Consider the following 18,911-nt stretch of genomic DNA (forward strand, 5'->3'; position numbering starts at 1 on the left):
TTCCAAAGGCATCAACAGACAGAACCCATCTTTTAAAATTATTTCTTCTCTTTTTAGGCAGCAGAACAAGAATGAGTCTGCCGCTACATCTACTTCAGTTTCTTCACTCTCATCTAATTCAGAGCCACAGGATAACAACGAAGCTGCCACCACATCTGGTTTAGTTGCTCATCTTCACTCCCCTCTTGATGCACCTTTTAATCGTACGGAACTGCTTGCTGCGCTACGTAATACGCCGTATGGCAAGCCCCCCGGACCGGATGAAGTCTACAGTGAGGCACTGCGACATATTTCGTCAAAGGGTCTTCGATTCCTTCTTCGCTGCGTTAACCACAGCTGGACGACCGGTACGATCCCGGCTGAGTGGAGACGCGCTACCATCGTCCCACTCTTAAAACCGGTAAGTCGCCGGAACTGCTTGAGTCATATCGACCCATCAGCCTTACTTCCATTGTGAGTAAGGTTGCTGAGAAAATGGTACTGAAGAGATTGCTTTGGGTGTGGACGCCGCACCCCCACCAGTATGCATATCGTGGTATGCGTACCACGACGATGCAGCTGGCACACCTGATACACGAAGTGGAGCATAATAGAAATCATTATTTCCAAGTGAACCTTCCCAAGAAGAGCGGTATCGGTAATCAACTCCACTACAGACCCCATCGGACTCTGCTGGTGTTGGTTGATTTCAGCAAGGCCTTTGACTCCATAGATCATCGAGTCCTCAGTCGCTTGCTGGCCAATATTCCGGGGGTGAATTGTAGAAGGTGGCTTAGAAACTTTCTATGTGGTCGCTACGCGAAGACACGAGTTGGTAACAGAAACAGTGATCGGCGTCCCATGCTGCGAGGAGTTCCTCAGGGGTCCGTATTGGGACCATATTTGTTCTCCCTTTACGTACACCCACTTCTCAATCTGCTGAACAGCTTTGCGGATGTCACAGCAGACATGTATGCGGACGACCTCTCTGTTATTGTTAAGGGGTATTCCCGGGAAGACGCCATTCCCACTGCCAAAATGATTCTTGAAAAGCTGCATGCGTGGAGTCAGGAAAATGGCCTGGCCATTAACCCGTCAAGGTGTGAAGCCGCTTGGTTCACACTCTCCACGCACACGGAGTCAGATTATGATCGTGAAGGAAAGTGGCCCCTGGTAGTGGCTGGATGTGAAATCCCAGTCATGACCATGGGGGCATCGCGAACTACGAAGCTTCTTGGCATGGATCTCGATCCACGACTGACGCTAAATGTGGCGGCTACCAAGCAATGCGCTGCCACTTCGCAACGGATATCGCAGCTACGCTGCATAGCGCATAAAGAGGCGGGGCCATCTCCACATGACCTACGCACATTCGTCATTGGTTACGGTGCCTCCAAATCATCTTATGGCAGTGAGCTCATATGGGCAGTAGCGACGGATTCAGCGAAGAATGAAATGCAAAAGACGTACGCAACTCTGGCACGCATTGTCAGCGGAGTTCCGAGCACTGTTGACCCGGAATCCGCACTTCTAGAGGCTAATATGCCGCCGCTCCATGTCCTTTGCCTGCGCGCACGGCTATCCATATTTGAGAACACATGCGCATGTCAGATGGACTGGATGCGGAGACCTCCGCCTGAGTCACCGCCTCGCGCAGGTTTCCGCATCTCGCCATTATCTCGGGACGAGCTATATGCCTTCGTAGACGCGTACACAAAGGAATATGGCATCACTCAGAGCTCACCACGCGAAGAGCGGTTGTTTCGCAGCTCCATTCCTCCCTGGTTTGCGGCCTCCGCACACCGGGTCACCATTGGCGTGGAACTTCCGATAGACCACTCAATAACTGACGAAGAAGAGCTGAGACGGGAAATGCGCAGAGTCAGCGAGGAGGCTCTAGCGCTGCACAGCCATCGTTCGTGGATACTCGCGACGGATGGCGGTGTAGACGTTCCCAAGTCAGCCGGGGTTTGAATACTGCTTTCATCCCTCAATTCATCGGAGATAATAGAAAAAGCCAGTATCAACTACGGTGCACGCCCCTGCAGCTACAGGACGGAATCCCGTGCGCTGCTTCTAGCCCTGGAGAAGCTGATCATCCCTCGTATCCAACACAGGCATAAAACCCTGCTTGTGGTTACAGACAGTCAGTCTCTTCTTGCGGCTTTAAACAAGGGCCCGCTCAGTCAAACAGACTGGACGGAGGATCAGATCTGGCAGCGTCTCTTAACACTGACGTGTGCTGGCTGGTCTGTGCACCTGCAGTTTTGTTACGGACATTGTGGAATACATGCTAATGAGCTTGCGGATCAGTATGCGACGCAGACTATGGCAACTGGACAATACACGGAGCAAGCAATTGCACCTTTATGGCATACGGATCTGCTGACATGTTTTACTACCCAGCTCACCAATAAGTGGCGTAGTACGATTCGTCAAGACACTCATCGCTACTTGCTTTGCGGCACAAGGCCATCAGATCTCAGCGGTAAGGACCTAATCACTCAGGAAGTTCTTCACCGTCAAGAACTGGTTCACCTCGCAAGGGCAAGGTGCGGGGAATCTGAGCTCTGGGGTCGACTATACTGGGCTGTGAGAGATTGCACGAACCAATGCCGTTTCTGCAACATCTCACCAGAACAGTCTGCATATATGCGCTCCAACAACGATCCAACTGCACCGGGGACGGACACTGTTCCCCTGTCGGCAAGGGAGGAAGACGTCTCTCCAGTAAGGAGACGGACCATCACACGTCGTCGGAAGGAGAAATGTCCGTACTGTGATTCTACATTGACGGGATTCTCGAATCTCGTCAGTCACTGTCGGTCATTTCATCCGGAACATCCTCCACCGCTTCCTGAGCTCAAATGCGATTTCTGTGACATGGTTTTCCCCACACGGAGAAGCACCGCACAGCACAGAAGTCGCTGCGCATACAACCCAGACGCCACTCGACATCGAAACAGCAGTGCCAGGAGGCGATCTCTGCTGCCGCAGGATCAGCCAGCTTCCACAAGCACGCCGATTGGCCCGCAGGAAACCTTGCACCATCTGCTTCTAGAATGTCCAGGCACCTTGGCTGTGCGCCAACGGCTGGGCATTGAACAGGACCTCCGCACCGAAAAGTTCTCTCAATGGCAGTTGCTTCACAGCAGGAAACTCTTGTCGCTGCTCGACCACCTCTTCGGCACTCAGATGGCAATGTATAGCTAGACGCGCTGGTAAGAGTAGAAAAAAAAAAAAAAATGTTGGGCCGATATCTCGTGGAGGAGATGACGCTGCCGCCAGTTCTCTGCTGGTGAAAAGTGAGGGTGAACTGATTTTACTGTACGAGAAGAGGAATGGTGACGTGCCATACAGTCTTTTCGCCATGCGCCTGACTGAGCAGCTGGAGCGGATAAAGTCTGCGGTGAAAACATGGAAAGAATTGGACAACGCCTTGGGAGTTACCACTGAGGGGCTGGTTGGTTTTTTGTCCAGCACATTGGACGGGACTGCATGGAAGGACGAGTACCTCTGCGTGAATGCCACAGTGACGGGCGGAGTGACCAGCACGGAGAGCGGTGTAACGCTCAAGGGAGCAGAGGCGCAGTGGCCTGTTGGCGACATGGGGCAGACTGTGCCGTACTACTTTACAAACAACAAGTTCACTCTTTCGGCGACGGTGACCATCCACGAGGTGCCGAAGGAAGGCAGCAGCCCCATTCCTTTGATTGGTGCGAGGCTGAACGACAAGGACAGCACGGTGCTCTTTCAGCTCTCGTACACGAGTGAAAGAAATTGGAACCTCACACTTCACAAGATGGATTTTTTGGTGAAGCCGTCTGGTGATGTTGGCAATTGGGAAAAAAACACGGTAATTCGAGTGACGGTGCAAAAGAATAACGATGATGAGTGGTTTGTGTACGCTAATGGGAGAACGATATACGAGACGGATGAAGAAGAACTGGAAGAGGAGGAACTGGCTAGGCTCCGTAACGCTGATCAGTTTGGTTCACACAGGATCTCACACTTCTTCTTTGGTGCGGGCAATAAGGATGATGAAGGGAGCAGCCCTGTGACGGTGGCTGATGTCCTTCTGTACAACCGCATACTGTATGGTGATGATTTCAGAAGCCTCAACGCCAGGACAGCCCCTATTCGACATCCGGCTGCCGAAGAACTGGACACTGCGGTGAAAGTCACAGCGACGGAGGAAGAAAAGCAGAAGGTCAGACAGCTGGACGTTGCACAGCTGGCAGCTGCAACGCGGGAGGCCACAACGCAGGAAGAAACACAGCCGGCAGCTACACTGCAGACGGCCACACAGCTGACGACTTCCCTGGCAGATGTTGAAGAGGCTCCAATTGCACAGCCGACTGACTCTCAGTCTGTCCGTGTTCTTGCGGGCAGTGAATCGAGTGCTGAGAATGTTACGGACGGATTGAGTCCACACACTGCCGCTAAAAATGACACTTCCTTTTCAGAAACCAATCACTCAGCATCCGATGGCAGTATGAGCCTAGACGACCGCCTCGCCCTGATCACCGACGCGAAATTGATCCTGCATGATTTACGTGGTGACAGCACTGCGTTTGCGTGCGTCTCCCGGGCGTTGCTGCTTCTTCTGGGACTGTGTGCACTTGTGGCACTCTTGTGAGCCGAAGAATGTGAAATTGCGACTCCTCACGGAGATTGTGTGGCGCGTTCCCCGCGGGTTCTTTTTTTTTTTTCTTTTTTTCTTTTTTTCTTTTTTTTCTTTTTCTTTTTTTTTTTTTTTTAGGGTTTTGTTGTAATACTAAGTAATTCTTTTTTCCTTTTTTTTTTCAGTTTTTGGTTGCTGCACACTGTTATGAGTGACGTGTTTCCCCCTCTTGTTTGCTTCTGTTTTTGCCCACACGCGGTGCCGGCCCTGCGGCTGTGCGTCCCACGGACTGCATGAAGGGAGGATTGGAAGAAAAGGCCGGATGTCGCAATAAAAGTGAAGAGTGTTGTGTGGGCTGGTGGAACAGTAAAATTTCATTTTTTTTCGTTTTACTTTTTTTTTTTCATTTCTGTTTTTATTCTTGGTGCAGGTAATATTTATACAGAACACACGGTCGTCTTTTGCTGAACTGGCACATGAAGTAAAAGTCCTGCCGAATCAAATTTTTTTTCCTTTTTTATATTTTTGGGAGTTTTTCTGAACTCCTACCCTTTTGTTTCTTTTTTCTTTTTTTTAAGTCCCTGCGGACTTTTTTTTCTCTGTGCCATGTCCACTGCCAATTTGTGTCCTTGTGTCCCTTTTCTTGTCCCTCTGCTGACCGTGCTGTTGACACGCCCCTATTGCCTCTTTTTTTTCTTACCCGCTAGAGGCACTGATATTCCGCGAAGACGATTGTTTTTGTTCGCCTTTGCGATGTCAAAAGATTGGCTGGACGCCGTGCCCCGGTCTGTTGAGTGCACTCGGAGTGGAGCGGATGGTGTGCGCCGTGCCCCACTGTGAGTGTATGGCGCCACTCGCCACAACCTGCTGTGAGGCGTAATGCCTATCCGTCGGGGCGGAGGGAAGTAAAGTGTAGCGCCGTGGAATTGTATGCGCCCCATCTCTCTCGTTGCGGTCGTGGGTCTGCTGTGCGCATGACTCTATCTTGCGGCGCGACGTGGATGGCGGCGCTTCTGCGTGCGTTGTGCGGCGGGATTCGCTTCTCCATGTCTTTGTTCTTTTGTGTGGGAAAGTTGTGGGAGAGGATGTGTGCGGAGGAGTGAGCGTGGGTGGCTGCCAGCACCGCCCGCGCATTGGGGACTTCCATACAAGTGGCTTTGCTCGACGGCGTTTTGCGGCACCCAGGGCGTGGCGAGGAGGAGGATGGGGAGGGTCTGTTGTGGGCAGAAGGTGGATGGATGGGACAGTCCCCTTCCTTGCCCTTCCCCGTGCCGTTGGCAGTACATACTGAGAGCGTAAATTTGCGCGAGCGCGGGATGAAACGTTTATGCCGCTTTGTGTGTGCTACTCAATCGTCGTCATTGCATGTTGTCGTCACGGTGCGTTGTGGTGCGGTGCTGTTTGATGAGGGAAGGGTGCGATGCTACGGCTGCTGCGCACCACAACCATTTATTGCCTCTGCACCGGCAATTTTTTTTTTTTTTGCGCTCGCATAATATTTTATTTTGCTCCACGATGAATTTGTTGGAGGAGGTTTGGCTTTGGTGCCTGCTTCACGGTGCTTCGCCTTGTGTGTCGGTTGCGGTGCTTCCACGTGATGCTAAAGCGTTTGATGAGGTGTTTACCCTTCATTTTGAGTCCTGCAGCCAGCCTTGTTTGGTCATTGCGGCTGCAGTGGCACTCTGCGGCTGCGTGCTTGTCGCACGTGTCGCATCTCCCGCTGCTGCTCCTTTGCTGTGTTGATGGGGAGGAGGCGGGTGACGGCGTCGGTGGAGTGGCGCCCCAGTGGAGAGGGAAGGCACTGACCGCCGCTGACGGTGACGGTCTTTGCTGCAGGCGATCTGACGAGATGACGTCACCGGTGTCACAGTCAACCGAGATGGATGAGGGCCGCACCTTCTTTCTCTCCCTTCCTTTTATCCTTTTACTCCATTGCTGACTGACGAATTGCAGGGCAGCGTCGTGATTACAAACCGGTCGTCTATGAGTAAACAGGCCGCACAATCGATGTGAACTCTTGTCCCTCGTGTCTGGGTGCCGCCACCGTACTCCTTTATCCTTCCTTCTTGTGTGTGCCGTGTGCGCGTATGGTGCCGCTTTTTTTGTGCAATGCCGACCCACGTGAGGGAGAAACGGCGTTTTGACTGCTGGCGAACGGCGAATCCTCCGCTCATTTTCCGCATCACTATTTTATCCTCGGTCGCGCTCGATGGCTGCCGGTTGTAACGATGCCGCGTGGGTGTCTTGCCCCTTGTGTGTCTTCCACGGCATCGGGACTGCTCTGTGGTAGAACCATTTTGTTGCAAGAGCGTTGCCAATGGCCACATGTCGTTTTGCAGGGATCTTACCACTCTGCATGGTGGTTGTGTGGGGCTGCGCGGGCGGTGGGAGGGCGATGGTGTCACTGGGCTGACTGCGTTTGCCCGTATTTGTGCCGGTGGATCTGCTTTTGTGGGGATTGTCCGTGGCCAGATGCCTCTGCGTGTCACTGTGTTTATTTACTGTTGTTGCTGCCTTTTCCTTTTCTGACCGTGCAGTTAGAGATACTTTGGCTTGACCATCACAACTATCGTTTCAAGGTGTTAGGAATTACTTGCAGTAGTAGGATTAGCAGCAGTATTATAACGTTCTGGTGGAATCGCTTCACTGGATTTGCCATCTGTAGGAAGGGATTTGCCAAGCAGGAGTTATGGTTGACGGGGCGAGTGTGACATACCACGACGGCCCCGTTGGTACCTGTTTGGGCTGGTGGATGTGGTGTGCGGTGGGTGCGTGTCCGCGTGGCCGGCACCGTGTGCGGCGCATGGCCATTGCGGCTGTGCGTGCGGCGCTGCTCGTTGTGTTGGCGCTGGTTGCGGCGGCGGCGTGGATGCCCGCAGTGCATGCGGTGGTGTTGCGACTGCGGGGCGGTACGGTGGACAGAGCCATCACGGTTGGCCGCGCCGTGGACACGGTGCTGATGGACGGTGTGTCTGTCACGAACGGTGTGGCTGTGGTGTTCGACGTGCCGGCGATGCTTCCCGGCGCGCTGCGCATCGAATTGAGGAACTGCGTGTGCGACGGCGGTGCGCAGATCTACGTGCGGGGCTACAGCGGTGAGCCGGCGAGTGACCGGAGCCTGGAGGTGGGCGTGAGCGGGCTGTCCGGGAGCTACTGCTCGCTTGTGCTTATGCACAACCTGCCGGCACACACGAACGTGACGGTCCGTGACTCGAAGATTGTGACGGCGGGGCCGATGCGCTACTCGCAGCTGAGCGGGCTGACGGAAGCGGTGGCGTCGCCGCTTGTGCTGCACGCGACGTCGCTGTTGCAGTCGCAGCTGCGTGTGAGCAACACCGTGCTGAGGTCGTCGCAGGCGGGCGGGTCGGCGGTGTACGTTGGCGGCGGTGTGGACCTGCTGTCGAGCGCGGTGGTGTTTGACGGCGTGTCGCTGGAGGCGTCGGGCGGGGCGACCGCGTCCGCGATGCATGTGGCGTCCTTGTCGATTCTCAGTCTGCGGAGCCACTCGGTGTTCTCCGTGACGAACGTCTCGGTTGTGAGCAGCGGCGGCGGCATTGTGCTTGGAGAGCGTGTTACTGTGTCTGACTCGGTGCTGCGCCTCGTGGGCGTTGAGGGGTCTGTTGCGTCGTCGCTGGTGCGCTGCGACGGTGGGACTGTCGGTGCCGGCGGGTGGCTGGACATGCACGACGTGTGGGCGGTGGGCGAGGCGTCGTTGGTGGCGTCGCTGTCGGGGGTGACGCTGAGCGGCGGCACCGTGTCGATTGCGCGCTGCGCTGCCACTGGCGCTACGCTTGTCTCCGGGCTGGCGATCACGAGCGGGGCCGTGTCGGTGCAGTGCAACCGTGCGGGCGGCCGGGTGCTGCAGAGCAGCGGCGACTACCGCATGGCCGGCCTGCCCTCCGTGAGCGTGGTGCCGTGCGATGGCTGTGCAGCCGCGCTGGCGTGCTTTGATGCGCTGACGGCTTCGTTCTCGGACTGCGTGTGCAGCTGCCGTGCCGGCGGCATGGGCGAGGCATGCCTGCCGTTCAACGTGCCGCCTGCGAGGGCCGGCGGTGGTGGCGGCGCGGAGGGCTGCGTGAGTGGCGTGATGCTGACGGAGTCCGTGACGGTTGGCGGCGGGCGGGCGACGGCGTGCTTCGACTCGGTGGTGTTCAGCGGGCCGATCACTGTGACGGTGGACCTGCGCTCGATGGACGTGTTCGCTGACGCGCTGAACGTGACGCTGCGCCACTGCGTGCTTGCGGGCGGCGCGCAGCTGCGGATTGGTGGTCTCAGCGAGAGCACGGCACGCCCGATGCCCCGGGCCTTCGTGAACATGACGAATGTGACGTCGCTGGAGGGCACGATCGTGCTGCATGGCGCGATGCCGCTGCACTCGAGTGTGCTGCTGGCGAACTCAACGCTGCGCGCGACGGTTGGCGGGTCGCAGTACGTGCCGACGACCCGTGGACACGAGGGATCCCGGTACGGCACCGCGCTTGTCCTGGACGGTGTCCGGCTTCTGTCGACGCGGTTTGTCATGACGCGGTCGACGCTGGTGTGTTACGGGGGCTCGTGCGCTGCGATCCTCGTGGAGCGCGGCCTTGGCGTGAACCTGTCCAGCGCCTTCTACATGGACAACTGCGCAGTGAGTTCGCGGGCACATGTGATGTACGCTCTTGCGTCGGACCTGCGTGTCAGCGGCGGCTCCGTGTTCTCCATACAGAACAGCTCGTGGATTGCGCCGAGCATCGACTTCTACAAAGGCGCGTGTATGTTCAAGGAAGTTGCGGTGGATGGCGGCAGCGTACTGCAGATTGTGTCCAGCACGTTTCGTCTTGGCTTCGCCATGCTCATTGCAAACATGCTGACCGTGACTGACGGCAGCTGGCTGGTGCACCGCAACAACGAGTTCCACACTGCCTACGTTGTGTACGTGGCCAACGAGAACGGCGTGGTGTTTTGCGATCGGAGTGTGTGGTCGATACTTGACAACAGTTTTACGTACGGCTCTTATTCTTCCACTGCGTACATGACAAGCATCTGGTCACTGTCATCCGACGCGCGCCCGATCATCTACGGCATGTGCAACGAGCTAAGGGGCTCTGTCGTGACGAATTACCAAGAAGACCTCTACATTAGAATACCCGTGAGGGTGTTGGACTGTGGCGCGTGCACCGTGGACGCCGTGTGCTTTGCTGCGAGGACGAGCAGCATCAGTGGCTGTGAGTGCGTGTGCGCTGCTGGCGGCTACGGTGGCACGTGTCTGCCAGCTGCGGTTCCGGACGGCCTTGGGCCGCTCCCGCTCCCCGATGCGGACGACACGGAGGTCCGCTGCGTGCACGGCGGCAGCATAAGCTCCGTGGACGATCCTGATCCCGGTGTGCGTGGTCTGTGCTTCGTCAACGTGACCTTCACCTCCGCGATCGTGCTGGACCTGTCGCTTTTTGAGGCTCCAAAACAGACACTCAACATCACGCTGCTGCAGTGCGTCCTCATTGGCCTGTCGATCAGAGGGAGTGGTGCGTGTGTGCACGTGAGCGTGTTCTCCTCGATTTTGGATTTGGGTGCTTTGGAGTTTGAGGGTGATTTTGGCATGAGCTCCCAGATACTTGTGGCGGGTAGTGCAATTGTGACGACGTCGATTCACTCCATTCAATGCCTGATTTTTTCTTTTGGTGCGAACTCGACGCTGCTGCTACTCGACAACATCATTGAAGGGAAAAGTCACGCAGTGCATTTCTCCGTTGGTGTTGTTGACGGCGGCGGAATCATTATAAAGGGAAACACGCTAAAGGGAGCGGAGGAGGGCGTTCCGTTGGAATGTGCTGTTTTGTTTGAATCTGCTATTGTGAAGAATGGCGGATACTTTGACGTTGAGAACAACACGATGAGCGCAGTCAGTGGCATTTATTTTTATGGGGATGCCGTCGTGAGCTCCGCGGGGCTGCTGAGAGTGGCGGACTGCATCTTTTTTGGCAGCACGGAGGATTTTGAATCTGCGCTGGTGTATTTGTACGGCTCGGTGACTCTCGAGGGTGGTGCGCAGTGGCGTGTGACGCGCAACAGCGTGAGTGCAGCATCAGTATTAATTATATCGCATTCCAACTGCAAAATTCAGCTGTTGGGCAGCGGCAGCACCGTGATGCTTGCACACAACCGCCAGGTGGACGATAGCTGTCCTTTTGCTGAGATGTCTCTGTCAAGCACGCTTGTGGATTCACCCGCGCGGTTTGTGGTGGGGTGCAACCTGCAGGGCGATGAGGAGGTGTCGTACGACGGTGTGTTTCCGGAGGGCGTAGTGGTGTTCAGGTGTGGCACATGCAACGACGACGCGGCGTGCTACATGCTCGGGACGGAGTCGGTGGACCGCAGCTCGTGCTCGTGCAGCTGCAGGGTCGGATGGCATGGCGCGTCGTGTCTTCCCTTCGAGGTGCCCGACACGGTTGTGCCGCCCGTAGCGGAGAGAGCCGTCGACGGCGACACGAGCTGCGTGGTGAACCAGACGCTGACGAGCCTCACGCTGAACATGTGGAAGACGCACCACTGCTACGCGGGTGTGACGTTCAGCGGCGTGGGTGCTGTGCTGACATTCTTTCTCAATCGTATGCCGCTGCATCTCCCCATCAACATCACGCTCACTGGGTGCACATTCCGTGAGGGTGCCGCGCTGCAGTTTGTTGGAGGTGTTGGAGTGACCGAGTCAGCCGGCGTCCTGATCCGCGTGAGCCGGACAGTGATGAAATCCTCCGTCGTTTATTTTTCACTTGCCCTCCCGCTGCACTGCGACATCGCCGTCACGGAGGTTGATGCGGAGCAGTCCTTCGAGGTTAAGCTGCCCGTTACTGCAAGCAGCAGGCTGAGCATTGTGATGCTGCACGAATTTGTTTTGACTGCGTCCTCGCTGTTGGTCAGCAACGTCAGGGCACATGCCTTGAGGTATGATGGGTTTGGTTTGTACTCGATTGGGACGCTGAAGTTGGTGGGTGGCAGCTCGCTGTACGCGCGGTACTGCAGCTTCGATGGGTACACGCATCTGTTCTACGTGAATATCCTCACTGTGAGTGATCACTCTGTTTTTGCGTTGCTCAACAATACAATGGCCTCCGGAACAAGCCTTCTGCATCAGCAAGAAAACTTCATCGTCTCGGATCACAGCGTGTTTCGCATGGTGGGGAACAGCGGCTCCGTGTGCAACGCCATCTACTTACTAAGTTTGTTTACCGTCCAGGGGTATAGCTGGCTGGACTGGCGTGACAACGACGTGGGGGTGGGTGCGATGTTTCATCACTCCATAATAACTGCTGGTAACATCGACAGCAGCAGTGTGGTGACGCTGACGGGCTGCACGATGGGCTCGACGGGTTTGTCGGTGCCTTTCCTGAAGCGGGTTGGGGCCGGCTACCAGTTCTTTGCAGGGTGCCTGACGGTCGCGGGACGGGTGGTGACGACGGCGGCTGAACTGGAGCTCCACGGCATCACCAACGTGACGACGGTTGCTGCGTGCGGTGAGTGCACGAAGGACGGCGACTGCTTTGCCCCGCTGACGACGGCTGTCAGCGGCTGCAAGTGCCAGTGCGCTGCTGGAGGGCACGGCGATGTGTGTGTCCCGGCGCCTGTGCCTGCTGGCCCTCCGCCGCCGCCACTGCCCACTTTGCCGATTGGTGAGTGCATCAGCGACATGGTGTACCCCGAGGTGGCGCAGGCAGTGGGCGGCGGGCTGTCGTGGCTGTGCTACCGCAACGTGACGTTCAGCGGGGGTGGCATGTGCCTGACGGTGCTGATAGGGGCGATGACGGGCGACGTGGTGAATGTCACGTTCGATGGATGCACGTGGAGGGACGGCGCCGTGCTCTTGCTCTTGGGCAACGCGTACGCCGCTGTGGGGTCGCTGAACATCGTCGTCACCGGCAACACGTTTATTGACGCGCTGCTTAGCCCGGAGGGTGTGTTCCCACCGCACACGAACATCACGATCAGTGGGAACCGCTTTACGGTCACGAGGCTGATCCCTAGGTCTGGTTTGGACCTTAGGGGACCGTCGTGTGTTGCGATGAATGATCTGGTGATTACCAACGACTCCGCGGTGGTGCTCAGCGGCAACGTGTTTCAGACCGTGAGGGCATTGTCAAGCGCCATCCGCGTTCTCAGATCTGCGCTGAGGGTGTCGTGGCACTCCGTGTTTGCGGTGGTGGGCAACGCGTTTCATATGTACGGCGGTAACGGTACCTTGATATATCTTGAGGGGTCTAGCCAATCCTCATCGCTGAATGTAATTAACAACTCTGCCGTGGTGATTCGAGGCAACGTTGTGACAAGTCCAGTGAAGCGCTTCATGTTACTTTCTTGGGCATCCTATGTAGAGTCCCAGTCAGCGGTTGTGTTTCAGGGCAACGACATGCAGGGAAGCTCGGTTGTGTTTATCTCAGGCTACTCCTCCAGCATTTACTACAACTCCTGGCTGCAGTTGAGCGACAACCTCTGCCGCGTGTCCCCATCGGTTGTTTTTTCCCTCCTGAACCCCAGGGTGAATCTCCGCGACTCCACGGTGTCTGTTTCCGGCAACCAATTCATGTCCAGCACGGACACGCCGAGAGTGCTGTGGATAATTTCAGGGTCTGACGACCTCACAAACGGCGTGGTTGTGGTTGCGTGCAACACCGTGAACGGCGAGGAGGGGGTGAAATACAGCATCCCATCCGCGTACAATGCCACCATTCTGACCTGCAGCGACCCATGCGCCCTTGCGGCGTCGTGCTTCCCCGCGTACACGACGACGGCGTCGAGTGATGGCTGCGCCTGCACGTGCGCTGAGGGCGGCCACGGCGATGCGTGCCTGCCCGTTGCTGTCCCCGAGCCACCGAGTACCGACGGCGCCGACTTGTGCGTGCGGGACGTGCGTGTGGATGTGGAGGTGAACGTCGGTCCTGGGACGTCGGTGGCGTGCTACGTTGGTGTGACCTTTGCGGCAGACGTCTTTGTGGACGTGGAGTTGATGTCAGGGAGCGTGCGCAACGTGACGCTGGCGAACTGCACGTTTTTGGACGGAGCGAGCCTGTACGTTGTTGGGTGGCGGTCCGATCCGACTGCTGGCCAGTGTGCTGTTGTGTTGATCAGCGGGCTTGAGTCGCGCTCCGGCGGCGGCGTGGTGGTGGCGAACCGATACCCGCCGGACTCGCGCGTCACTGTGGTGGACTCGGTGCTGATTGCGGAGGCGCGTGTTGCGTACCGCGGCGCCTACGACCTTGGCGACGCCTCCGCGTGCCTCGTGTTACACAACGTGAATCTGACGGGGAGTGTGCTGGCCATCGCACGCACGCAATTGGCGGCGGTGTTCCGCGACGCTGTTGGCGTGTTGGTGGTTGGCGGCGTGGCGCTGTCGTCGCGCGGTGCGCTGTACGTGGACGGGCTTTTTGTGCAGACGGCGCTGGGGCTGTGCGTGTCTGTGGAGGGCGGTGTTGCGGCAATTGGCGGCTCTGTTGCGGCGTTTGTTGACAGCGACTTCCTGCTGTGCAAGCACGCGGTGTCTGTGCGTGGGGCTGTGAGCGTGTCGGGCTCCGCTGTGGCACTTGTGCGGAGCGACTTTGTGTCGACGGGGGACTACGCGGTGGCGTTTTATTCGACGGTGAGCCTTGCCGGCGGGTCGATGCTGCTGGCGAAGGGCAACGTGCACGACGGCGTCTTGAGGGAGATGCTCTACGCCGCTGGTGCCGTGAACGCTGCTGGGAGCACGCTGAGCTTTGTGCGCAACCGAGGACTGTTGCCGCGGATGCTGTCGCTGAGCCTGTCGCTTGTGGCTGGGGCGCATTTGAGGGTGGCGTGCAACGACGCTGGTGGAATTGTCCTGTCGACGGCGGAGGAGTACGCAGCGGCCGGCTTTGGCGACGCTGGGAGGATTGACGTTGTTGGGTGCGACGACTGCGACAGGGAGACGCACTGCTACGCTTCCGGGACGGCGTCGGCGAGCATGAGGAACGGTGTGTGCGTGTGCGTGTGCGGCAGCGGCGGGTACGGCGAGGCGTGCGTGCCTGTGGGAGCTCCCGTGCTGCCGCCTGCTGCGGGCACTGCGTCGAGTGTGTTTTTCCGCGAGGGCGTGACGGTGCGGTCGGTGTTCGTTGTGCCTGCCGGCGTGAGCGAGGTAACGCTGCGCCACGTTGTGCTGGACGGCGTGAGTCCTGTGCTGTACGTGCCGTGGATGGCGCGGGACGGCGTGCGGATCGTTGTGCAGAACGTGTCGCTGCTGAACGGCGCCGTGCTGTACGTGATGGGCGGTGGAGCGTTGCGCGGTGCGGGAGCGGCGGGGAGCGACGAGAGCGGGCCGGTGGAGCTGTCGGTGTGCGATGTGGAGGCGCTGAACGGTGCGCTTGTGCTGACCGGCACGTTTCCCGCGGGGTCCGTGCTGACGGTGACCGACTCCCTGCTGGTTGCCGCGAGGTTGACGCCGCTTGTGTATCTTCCCGGCTCGCGGTCCTCGCCGTACGCACCGCTGCTGGTGCTGTCGGGCCTGCGGCTCGTGCGGTCCGTGCTGGTTGTGTCTGGCGTTGCTCTCGTGACCGTGATGACTGGTGGGCGGACGGTGGTGGTGGACGGTGCCGTGCTGGAGCTTGTCGGTGGCGGTGTCGCGCTGGACGCGGCTGTGTTCGGTGGCGACTATGCGTTGTACGCGAGTGCGCGCGTGGTTGCGTCGGGGGGCGCTGTGCTGCGCGTGTCGGGGAGCCAGGTGTACGCCGCGCATGGATTGGTGTTTGACGGCGGGATGGTGGCCAACGCGTCCGCCGTCGTGGTGAACGACAACGCCGGTGCGCTGACCGGTGGCGCGCTGCTGGTGCTGCGTGGGTCGGCGTTGTTTGTGTCCGGGTCGTGGCTGTCGGTGCGCGGCAACAGCATCAGCGGCAAGCTCCTGTCGGTGCCGTCGTACCCGCGCAGTGCGGAATTTGTGCAGAGCACGCTGACGCTCCACGGGAACGCTGGCAGCGGGGCCGTCGTGATGGACGGCACCGTTGCGCTTGGGGGCGCCAGTCGAAGGTTCGTCGTGGGGTGCCTGGCGCTCAACGGGCAGGCGCTGGAGCCGATGGACTACAGGTCTGCCGGCATTATCGGGGAATTCCGTCCTGTGGCGTGTGGCATGTGCGACGCCGACGTGCACTGCTTTGCAGCAGCGACGAGGGCGATGTCGGGGTCGTGCCGCTGCCGCTGTGCTGAGGGCGGGTACGGGCGCGACTGCCTGCCGGTGTACCTGCCGCACGTGGACGGGTGCAACCGCACTCCCGGCATGCCGCTGCTGAGCCACACGGCAACGCTGACGGAGACGCACAGCCTGACGCCAACGTGGACGCCGAGCCTGAGCACGGCGCACTACAGTCCGACGCAGCACGGGCCGACGGAGACACTGCAGGTGACGGAGACGGTGGCGCTGCTGCCCACGCGGAGTCCAACGGCGTCGGTGAGTAGCACGCTGTGGTGGAGCGACGTGGCGTGCCCGACGCTCGCCGTGACGACGACGACGGCTGGCGGGAGCCTGACGCAGAACGACATTCGCGGCGGTGGGAGCGCCGTTCCAACGCTGCTGATGGTGGCGCTGCCGCCGCCGTTTCGATGGGCACGCGACCCGCAGCTCGGCACGCACCTGAGCTTTGTGCTGGTTTCAACGGCGCAGCCGAGCGGGTTTGGCGGTCCGTGGGGAGCGATGCTGCGCAACGCGACGTGGGTGCGCAACGCGACGAATCCGTCCACCGTCCTGGAGCTGGCTGTGCCTGTGCACCGCGGTTACTTCATTGCTGCCGACGAGACGATTTTCATTCGCTGCGACGCTGCGGCGGTGTCCGGCGGCTGCAAGGGTGTGCTGCTTGGGTCCTTCACGATCAGGTCCGACACGCTGCCCGCCGCTGCCAGCGCCCTCTCGGCGATAACCGGCGTCGTTGCGGGTGCGGCTGCTGTTGCCGTGGTGGTGACGGGCGGGCTGGGCTCCATTCTGGAGATGCAGGCACTTGGCGTGTTTGCAAGGATGTCGTGCGCCTCGGCGCAGGAGCGTGCGAGCACCGTTGCGCTGCCGTACTTCCTCTCGGTGTTTGCTGCCCTTGACCCGCTGTGGATGGTGGTGGGCAACGCGCTGCTTGTCGCTGTGTTTGGGTGCGTGCACTGCGGTGTGACGGCTGCCTTTCAGCGGTGGCGCGGCGTGGACGCGGCGAGTGCGTGGGCGGCGATGCGCTTCCCTAGTCTGACGTACGTTGTGGCGCACGCGATGCACCTCGGCATATTTTTTGGCTCCGTGCTTGCACTGGCGATGCCCGGCGCCCGCGTTCAGCACCGCGTGATTGGTGTCGTCGGCGTGCTGTACGTTGTGGCGTTCCCTGCTGGCGTGTGCTACTTCATTGCCCGCCACGTGGGCGCGAGCTTCACGAAGTACTGGCAGTTTTTGAGGAAGCCGCTGCACGAGCGCCTGCTCTACCCCGTCGGGTATTGGTATCCCGCGGCGCAGCAGCGGATGTACGGCAGCATGCTGACGAACATGAAGGGCAGCTACGTGTATTGGTGCGTGTTCCAGCTGTCGGTGCTGTGTGTGGTGTGCCTGATTGCTGCTGCGCACCCGCTCGTGGGAAGCTGCCACGTCCAGTACTTCTGCATGGCGGCTGTGCTGCTTGCGGGTGCGGGCGTGGTTGCCTTCACGAACATGATGCGCTCGGCCTTCCTGACAATGATGCGCACGGTGAGCTTTGTGCTGCTTGCGGCGCTGTGCGTGGTGAGCGCGGCCAACCACCTTGTGCCAAGCGACGGCGGTGCGAGAGCGTACGCGGCCATCTTGCTGCTGCTGACCGCTGTGCTGCTTGCAGTCACTGTGTACGGCGTCGTTGTGTGGTACGCGGAGGACCGCCACTGGCAGGAGCTGCGTGAGCCGCAGCGTGGAGGGCTGGAGGCGCTGCTGCGCGATGGCGAGGAGAGCGACGAGGACGTGCAGAAGCCGCACGAAATGACTTCATTGTCGTATGCCTCAGGCACCACCGTTGCGTCGTCGTACCGACCACCTGCACCGTCGCAGCCCATGGCCGGTGACACCCGCCCAGACGCCCAGAGCCTTCTCGACCGTTTATCCATTGCGAGCTGTACGGTTGATCACGCTCTTCTGTGATTTGCACCACGTGGAATTATTAATTGTTTGGTGCTGCTTGTTGGGGGAGGGCGCAGGGCCACGGATGTGCTGCGCACCACAGCCATCCATCGATAACAGCACCGACAGTGTTGTTGATCGTTGTTTCTATCGATTTGTTTCTATTTTGAGCGGGTGCTCTTAGGAGTTTCTCCCGTTGCATGATGATTGTGTGGAAGGGGATTTGCTTGTCGCTCCTGTTACTGCTGGTGTTGTGCTGTATTGGACTGTAGTTTTATGGAGTTGCGTGCGAGGAACTCAACGCTCGTTTTGTGCAATGGAAGAAGGATCCAGTGAACCGCCTAGTGGAAGCAATGAATTGCGGCTTTGCCTTATTGTGGATTTCCATGCGGGAGGCGTTGCAGTTCTCAGAAGCAAAGGGGCGACAGAGTAGTAGCAAGGTTCCGGGTTTCCAGGAACGTCTTTGAGCGGGTGGAGTATTGGGAGGTGACCACTTTCCTTTATTGGGCATGCCCTGGCGTGGCGAGTGCACAGGGTGATCTTTGTCTTTTTAGCGGTGGAATTGAAGGACCAAGCAATCCCTGTCACGTTTCACACTTATCCTTGAGCGCACCGCCGCCATGGCTGGATCCCTCAGGTGTGCACGTGGAACGTGGGAGCCTTGGATGCTGCGGCATTGGGATTCGTTGCCCGTGACGGCCCGCGTGTTTTGTGTGTGCAGGAGGTGTGACGGCCACTTCCGGCAACTTGCACATCCCTTCACGGCGCGGCCTTTAATTTAATTGGCACACCGCATTCCACAGGCAAGGGATATCGTCGCGGATTGGCCACGCTGGTACGGGGAAGCCTACACGAGGAATTTTTCCTTTTCCCAATTCCCTCCGGCCGTGCGAAGTTCATGCACCACAGCAGCTACAGAGGGGTGTGGTGTTGGCATGGAGAGTACGATATTCACCGAGACTCTTTCCACGGCAGCGTGCGTGTCTGCACCTTCTCGTTGAACCGTGGAAGCACGCGAGCACACGTCGACGGTTCTGGATCACCTGATGACTCACATTGTGGACGTGCCTTTCTGTCTGGCCCGCAGCGCCGAGGAGCGCACACACGGACGCAGTTCTTCTTCGGCCGCTGCGGCGTGACCAGGAACGAAGCTTGTGATGCTAAATCCGAGAAGGCATCCGACCCCGCACAGCTCACAGGCACATTGACCACCGGCATCGTCGC

General features: G+C 58.6%; 1 protein-coding gene, 1 non-coding gene and 1 pseudogene across 2 annotated transcripts, besides 6 other annotated features; all 3 read left to right on the forward strand.

The window, feature by feature from the left end:
* Window positions 1-3,224: part of a mobile genetic element that runs on past the window's edge.
* Window positions 1-4,020: part of a sequence feature (areas not merged during assembly with more than two copies in the genome that could not be assigned to a particular haplotype) that runs on past the window's edge.
* On the forward strand, window positions 3,227-4,618 carry Tc00.1047053508831.220 (annotated as a pseudogene).
* Window positions 4,021-4,833: a sequence feature (heterozygous, Esmeraldo-like haplotype).
* Window positions 4,677-4,739: a microsatellite.
* Window positions 4,834-18,911: a sequence feature (areas not merged during assembly with more than two copies in the genome that could not be assigned to a particular haplotype).
* Window positions 4,976-5,026: a sequence feature (T-rich).
* Window positions 6,691-6,755, forward strand: Tc00.1047053508831.230. The gene has a single exon (XR_008255568.1). It is a non-coding gene; the product is annotated as a C/D small nucleolar RNA (snoRNA), TB8C3C3, 3' partial (small nucleolar RNA).
* Window positions 7,293-17,708, forward strand: Tc00.1047053508831.250 (dispersed gene family protein 1 (DGF-1), putative; the record flags this gene model as incomplete). Its single annotated transcript, XM_813836.1, has 1 exon — window positions 7,293-17,708. The coding sequence occupies one exon, from the start codon at window positions 7,293-7,295 to the stop codon at window positions 17,706-17,708; it is 10,416 nt and encodes a 3,471-aa protein (XP_818929.1).

Source organism: Trypanosoma cruzi, genomic scaffold (assembly GCF_000209065.1).
Source record: "Trypanosoma cruzi strain CL Brener 1047053517071 genomic scaffold, whole genome shotgun sequence".
In the NCBI taxonomy this organism is placed as follows: domain Eukaryota; phylum Euglenozoa; class Kinetoplastea; order Trypanosomatida; family Trypanosomatidae; genus Trypanosoma; species Trypanosoma cruzi.